The sequence below is a fragment of the Dermacentor albipictus genome, chromosome 2 (genome assembly GCF_038994185.2).
Source record: "Dermacentor albipictus isolate Rhodes 1998 colony chromosome 2, USDA_Dalb.pri_finalv2, whole genome shotgun sequence".
Taxonomy (NCBI): domain Eukaryota; kingdom Metazoa; phylum Arthropoda; class Arachnida; order Ixodida; family Ixodidae; genus Dermacentor; species Dermacentor albipictus.
The window spans coordinates 96,637,555-96,644,897 of record NC_091822.1 but is presented as its reverse complement, the minus strand read 5'-3'; the positions used below and the strand labels follow the sequence as shown (position 1 = coordinate 96,644,897).

Sequence of the window (7,343 nt, the reverse complement as noted above, 5' to 3'; positions counted from 1 at the left end):
CTTCCGCGTCAGGACCCATCTAACATTCTTCCGGACTCATCTTGCAGTCGCCTCCCTTTCGATTCACGCCGGTCGCCTTCCCCACGTCGCCGATCCATTTCCCCGATGGTTCGCCGACCCAGCCTAGCCCGAGAGGAAAACTAACAGTCGCAGTTCCAGAGCAAGAACTGCGTTCACGTCGGACTTTTGAAGGCCTCATTCTGCCCCGGCGAACGAAATTGAACCGTACGTAGACGGCGTCGCCGCACACGCACTCATCGACACCGGAGCCGCCGTTTCTATTATTAGTGAGAAGCTTTGCCGCACTTTGAACAAAGTGACCATTCCCCTTACCTCTCTTTCTCTGCTTACGGCAACCTCGCATCACATTCAGCCTTCAGCGTCGTGCACAGCCCGGGTCGTCATTCAAAGCGTTATGTATGTTATAGAATTTGTCGTCCTATCTCGTTCCTCACACGACGTTATTCTTCGATGGAATTTCCTATCTGTCAATCAAGCTCTTATCGACTGCGCTCGTGCCCAACTTACGTTATCAGTGCCGTGCTTCGGCCCTGACGACCATTCTTCTCCTAAAGTTGTTGCCTCCTCTGACATCGATATCGTACCTTTCTCCGCCGCTCTGGTTCCTGTGTCGTGTAACTCTGCTGCGAACTCGTCTGTTCTGTTTACACTCTCGGCCACTTGTGCGCGCCGCCGGAACTTTCTGCTTCCGTTTTGCTGTCGTCACTTTTTGCGACGGTTCTGCTACCCTTTACGAGTGCAATCCGTCCGCCTGCCCATCATCCCTACTCCGCGGCGAGTGCCTGGGTACCGCTGAAGCTTTCGATAGCGTTCTCCCGGCCACCATGTTTGGTGATACGGCATCACTTCCGATTTGTTTCGTCACTCCTCGCGCCGCGACTGATGCCCCTGTAGACCTCTTCGCTCGTGCCGTTAACACAGAACCCACACCTGAGCAGCACACCGAAATCATCAAGCTCCTCCAACGTTTTCGCTCCTCATTTGACATTGACCAACCATCCTTGGGCTGAGCGTCCGCAGTCGTTCACCGTGTCGACACCGGTCAACAAACACCATTGCGCCAGCGTCCGTATCGTGTGTCGGCGGCTGAACGCCGTATCATCGACCAGCACGTTGACGACATGCTGGAGCGTGGCGTCATCCAGCCCTCCAACAGTCCCTGGGCATCTCCAGTTGTCCTCGTAAAAAAAAAAAGATGGCTCCATTCGGTTCTGCGTCGACTATCGCCGCCTTAACCGAATAACGCGCAAAGATGTATATCCTCTGCCGCGCACCGACGATGCCTTGGACTGTCTGCAGGGAGCGGAATTCTTTTCCTCGCTGGATCTGCGCTCCGGGCACTGGCAAGTGCCAATGGCAGAGGCCAATCGCCAAAAGACAGCCTTCGTAACGCCTGATGGGCTATATGAATTTACCGTCCTGCCGTTCGGCCTCTGCAACGCGCCTGCCACTTTTGAGCGAATGATGGACACCATTCTTCGAGGACTGAAGTGGAAAACGTGCCTCTGTTATTTGCATGACATTGTGGTTTTTTCCACCGACTTTGCGTCGCACCTCAGCCGCCTCGAGCAAGTGCTTGCGTGCCTCTCCACTGCAGGACTGCAACTAAATTTGAAGAAATGCCACTTCGGCGCTCGCACGCTTACTATTCACGGCCATGTAGTTTCAAAAGACGGTATCCTCCCGGACCCCACAAAACTTAGCGCCGTATCCGAGTTCCCTAAACCAACCACCATGAAGCAGCTTCGTAGCTTCATTGGCCTGTGCTCATACTTCCGACGCTTCATCCGTAACTTTGCCTCTATCATTGCCCCCTTGACGCAGCTTCTCACCGGCAGTTCTGACCTATCAGCCTGGTCCTCGGCGTGCGACGACGCATTCCAAGAACTGCGACGCGTTCTCACCTCTCCTCCAGCACTGGGACACTTCGATCCCTTTGCTCCAACTGAAATCCATACGGACTATAGTGGTGTCGGGCTCAACGCTGTTCTTGCACAACGCAAGGATGGCTTCGGAGAGTACTTCGTCGCGTATGCCAGCCGCACCCTTACCAAGGCCGAGGAACTACTCGGTTACTGAGAAGGAATGTCTGGCCATCATTTGGGCTATCGGAAAATTTCGCCCTTATGTGTACGGGCGTCCATTTGACATCTTGACCGATCATCGTGCCCTAAGCTGGTTATTTTCACTAAAAGATCCAACTGGTCGGCTTGCCCGTTGGGCATTGCGCCTACAAAAGTACGACATCCACGTTGTTTATCGCTCAGGCCGAAAGCATTCAGACGCAGACGCTCTATCCAGGTCACCCCTGCCCTCTGGTCCTCTCCACTCGTCTGTTTCCACCTGCGGTGCCTTCGCCCTTAACATTTCCGACATGCCATCAGAGCAGCGCAAAGACCCATCCTGTCTAGCCAGTCGCCAGCACCGATCTCTCGGACGCTTCGTCGTCAAGCCGCGCACTTCATCATTCGGGATAACTTGCTGTACTGCCACAACTACAATCCGAGCGGCCGCAAGTGGTTACTTGTTATACATCGACACCTCCGCTCCGACATCTGCGCCACCTTCCACGACGATCCACAATGCGGCTGCGCTGGTGTATTACAGACATACTCTCGCCTCCAGCTTCGGTACTGGCGCGGTATGTACCGTTTCGTTCGCCAGTATTTCCGGTCATGCCACATATGCCAACGACGCAACACGCCACCTCAACATGCCACCGGCCCCTTGCAACCTTTATACCATGCCCCGCGCGCTCGTTCGACTGCGTCGGCATTGGCTTCCCAACACTCCAAGCGCCAACCGCTGGGTTATTGTTGCTATTGACCACCTCACGCGGCACGCTGAAAATTGAGCCCTAGCATCTGCCAAAGCAAAAGACGTCGCCAGTTTTATCCTTCAAAACCTGATTTTACGCCATGGAGCACCTCGAGAATTACTGAGCGACCGCGGTCGCGTTTTCCTCTCTGACGTCCTTTCAGCATTGCTAAAGGAGTGTCGCATCATTCACCGCACTGCCACGGCATATCATCCGCAAACTAATGGGATGACAGAACGTTTCAACCGCACCCTTGGCGACATGTTGGCCATGTATGCTTCATCTAGCCACTCGAATTGGGATCGCATTCTACTTGTCATCACCTACGCTTACAATACCGCCACACAAAGCACCACTGGGGTCTCCCCTTTCTTTCTTCTTTACGGACACGAACCTTCACGCACTATGAACACAATTCTACCTTACCGGCCAGACGCTTCGGAGTGGACGACTGTTTCTAAAGCGGCTGCTTACGCCGAATAATGTCGCCAGCTCGCTCGTTCGTTCACATCCCAGGACTAGTGGCACCAAAAGCTTCGCCACAATTCATCCACTACGGCTACGTGCTTTGCGCCTGGCTCGCTGGTCTGGTTGTGGGTGCCCTCTACTCCTCCAGGCCTTTCCTCCAAGCTGCTCTCCAAGTACCACGGTCCTTATCGGGTACTGAAACAAACATCCGCGGTCAACTACCTCATCGAGCCAATCGAAACACCTTCCGACCAGCGTCGTCGGGGCCAGGAAATTGTCCACGTCTCCCGGCTCAAGCAGTGCCATGACCCCCCCGTGTTCTCCTGTCCTTAGGTCGCCAGGATGGCTACTCTTTCGGCGGGGAGTGATTGTACTGAAGGCACTGGGCAGTGGGCATGGTGCTGGTTTGCTGGGGCAAGAGAAGAGGAGAAGTGCTGGTTTCCCCGTTTCGATATAGCGCCGACCTGTTTAAGCCTATCGCTACAACCTATAACTAGTGCTGCTAGGCGAAAATTTATTTATTTATTTGCTAAAAGGCGTGTACTGCCCGCAGAACAAGCAAACCTGCGTTTACCCCTTTTTGATACTGCAGGGCGGGCCGATATCCCATGTACAATGTCAGAGGAAACTTTTTCAGGTGTCCCACGCCACGCTCAGCTTCGTATGCGCAATATGTTATCTTACGGAGTTAATAGAGTAAGCGGAAGCTCATTCCCCTATTGCGGCGAATCAGGCATTGGGCTGCACTCAGGAGCCAGTGGACTCCCGACTGCAGTTTGGAAGGCGTCGTATGGCGTCGGAGCCGGTAGTGCCATCTCTATTGCGTAGCGCAAACTAACTGCTGTAAACAGCCTCATAAGGAAGTGGGAGAGAAGATGGCCGCCGTGGTAGCTGAACTGTTAGGGCATCCAGGGCTCAAAGTCTCTGTTGAACGGGCCTCCTCCTTATAGAAATTGTCGAGGGATCAAATACATTAATAATAACTGCATTGCCCTTGCCAAAGATGCTGCAAACGAATCCTTGAACGCTGCGCACTGTCACGACAAGTAAATTATGTATTTTTTCATAAAAGAATATACGCGTATGCCTCAAAAAGTGCGCCCGAAATAACTGATATCAATGCTTCCATGTTTTCTGTCTATTTAATAAGTGAAGAAAAAACACACGAACTTTAGAATTATATCAGTTTGAAACCAACAAAGCAGTGCATTCCGCTGATATGAAAAATGTAAAGGCCATGAAATGAACAAGTTGAGGACAAATATTTAAATGAAACTTTGTCACTCAAGAACCTTGTTTATATTTTTGTACATATGCAGCGGCCAATGAAAAATCTCAATTACGCTTTCCTTCGTTCCAGTGTATTACGCAGGAGCAGCTGCTGTCACCGCAATCGTGTATTGTGAGTAATTGGACTGCATTTATAGTCGCGACAGGGAGAACATAAAAATGCAGGAGTTCTGCAACATATACAGTAGAAATGCGAAGATACAATGGAATATACAGATGCGAAGATACAGCTTGATAAAGGGCAGAAGAGTGTTACTGGAAAGTTCACTGCATGTATGCACAATACATCGAAACAAGATACTGGATTGTGTGTATGTCTCCAATAAATCGACGTATATTAGCAAATGTCACTGTATATAATGCGGAAAACAAGGCAAATCCACATGTTGCGCAACCACGTATTCACAGATCACAGTACCACCTCCCTCCACTCCCACTGATGTATCGCGCGCGACGGAAGGCTTTTCCTCGCTTTTCTCCCTTGCGCACACCAGACAGAGCCATCATCGTCGGCTCACCCATGCCCACTGCCACGCATCGATGACGCCTTGGACTGCTTACACGGAGTTAAATACTTCTCGTCCTTCGATCTTTGATCCGGCTACTGGCAGATTTCAATTTATGAAGTGGACCGCGAGAAGACGGCCTTCACCACGCCGGATGACTTATATCAGTTCAAAGTCATGCCCTTTGGCCTATGCAGTGCTCCTGCAACATTTGAACGTATGATGGACTCTCTTCTGCGTGGCTACAAATGGACCACCTGTCTTTGTTTTCTTAATGACGTTATTGTTTTTTTCTCCCACGTTCGGCAGCCACCCGACTCGCTGTTGGTGGTGGTAAAAACTTTAATTCGTCGACAGAAAATGATTTATGAGATTAGATGTGGGAAGTCATGATGGCTTCGTGAGGTGGCCGTCAGACCGTGTCTTACGGCGACTTCTAAAGCCCAGGTCACGGCCTGCAGTTGAACCGCAGGTTCTGAGCTGGTCACCGCAGCCTCCCACTGCTCTCGGTTGGATAGCTGCCATTCGGCTTTAGGTTTGAGCTCAGGACATCCGTGCAAGATGTGTGCTAAATCGGCTTTGTCGGCCTCGCATAGCGTACATTCAGGGGAGTGTGTCCCTGGGTAGACTATGGATAGTTTGTACGGGTTGGGGAAGGTGTGTGTTTGTAGTTGCCTCCACGTCGCCTGCTGGTTTTTGGTTAAGGAATCGTCAGGGGGTGGGTATTCGAGTCTTTCGTTTTTATAGTATTGCGTAATTTCGTGGTAGGTTATCATGCGCTCTTTTGCTCCTCGCAGGATCGGATGGCTCACTGCCCGGTTGACGAGTCCTCGGGCGAAATTGTGAGCCGCTTCGTTCCCGGGATGGGACGAGTGCGCAGGGATCCAGATGATTTTGATCTGGCGGGGCGTGAAATGTACTTTCTTCAGAATTTGTAGCGCCGGTTCGTGGGTTCTGCCTTTGGCAAAATTACGCACTGCCGTCTTGGAGTCGCAGAAAATTATTTTGGCTGCGGTATTTGTGATAGCTATTGCTATCGTGGCTTCTTCCGCTTCTTCCGCGTGCCTTCCAAAAATGGTGACCGCGGTGATTGGTTTGAGGTCGTTTCCTACTACCCCTGCGGAGAAAGCGTCGCGCTCTCTGAGTTCGGCTACGTCTACGTAGACCGCCTCGTCGTGGTTTGCGTAGTGTTTCTGGAGTGCTTTGGCCCGGGCCTGTCTCCGTTTGCTGTGATACTCCGGGTGCATGTTCTTTGGGATTGGGTCAGCCCTGGGGCGATTGAAGATGTCTCTGGGTATGGGCCCGACGTTTGTTTGAGTGCTCTCGTACGGGATGCTTAATGTCCTTAGGATGTGTCTTCCCGCAGGTGTCTTGGTTAATCTTTCGTATTGGGCTGTTCTGTGTGCTTCAACTAGTTCGTCCAGTGTGTTGTGGACGCCCATTTTCAGGAGTCTCTCGGTGGATGTGTATCTCGGCAGGTGGAGCGCCGCCTTGTAGGTTTGTCTTATGAGGCAGTTTACCTTTTCATTCTCCGCTTTATACAGGTTGAGATATGGGAGGGAGTACACGAAACGGCTGAGCACGAAAGCCTGGATTAGACGCCTAAGATCCACTTCCTTCATCCCAAAGTGTTTGTTGGCGATGCGTCGGATCAAACGGTTGGTTTGGTTCACGCATGCCGTAAGTTTGTTGATAGTCACTGTGTTTTTGCCGTTGCTTTGAAGGTGCATACCTAGTATCCGGATCGTTTGGACCTCGGGAACTAGGGTGCCGTCCCCGTATACTTCTATAGGGACTGAGGTTTTTGTATGGCCTCGTGGATTGTATCTCATGACGAGAAGTTCAGATTTTTGCGGGGAGCACAATAATCCTATCTTTCTGGCGTGTTCCGAGACTACGTTTGCTCCAGTTTGCAGTAGGTGCTCGATCTCTCCGTCGTTCCCTTTGGTTATCCAGAGTGTAATGTCGTCTGCGTATAGGGAATGCGATAGGTTTGGTATTCCTTCGAGCAGCTGCGCCATAGATATGAGCGCGACATTGAAAAGGAGGGGTGAGAGTACCGATCCTTGCGGCTTTCCTCTGCTTCCCAGTGTGAAAGGGTCGGATGTGAGTGACCCGAAGTGTATTTCCGCCGTTATAGCGGATAGGAAGGCTTTGACGTAGGTGTGGGCTCGCTCGCCTACTCCTAGATTTGAAAGGGCTTCCATGATAGCCTCGTGCTTGATTTTGTCGAATGCTTT

General features: G+C 51.5%; 1 protein-coding gene across 1 annotated transcript; it reads left to right on the top strand.

Moving 5' to 3' along the window:
- The first annotated feature begins 1,755 nt into the window (after window positions 1–1,755).
- LOC139055748 (uncharacterized) lies at window positions 1,756–2,100 on the top strand. Its single transcript, XM_070533282.1, has one exon. It carries the CDS (start codon window positions 1,756–1,758, stop codon window positions 2,098–2,100), a length of 345 nt encoding a protein of 114 aa, XP_070389383.1.
- The last annotated feature ends 5,243 nt before the right edge of the window (window positions 2,101–7,343 follow it).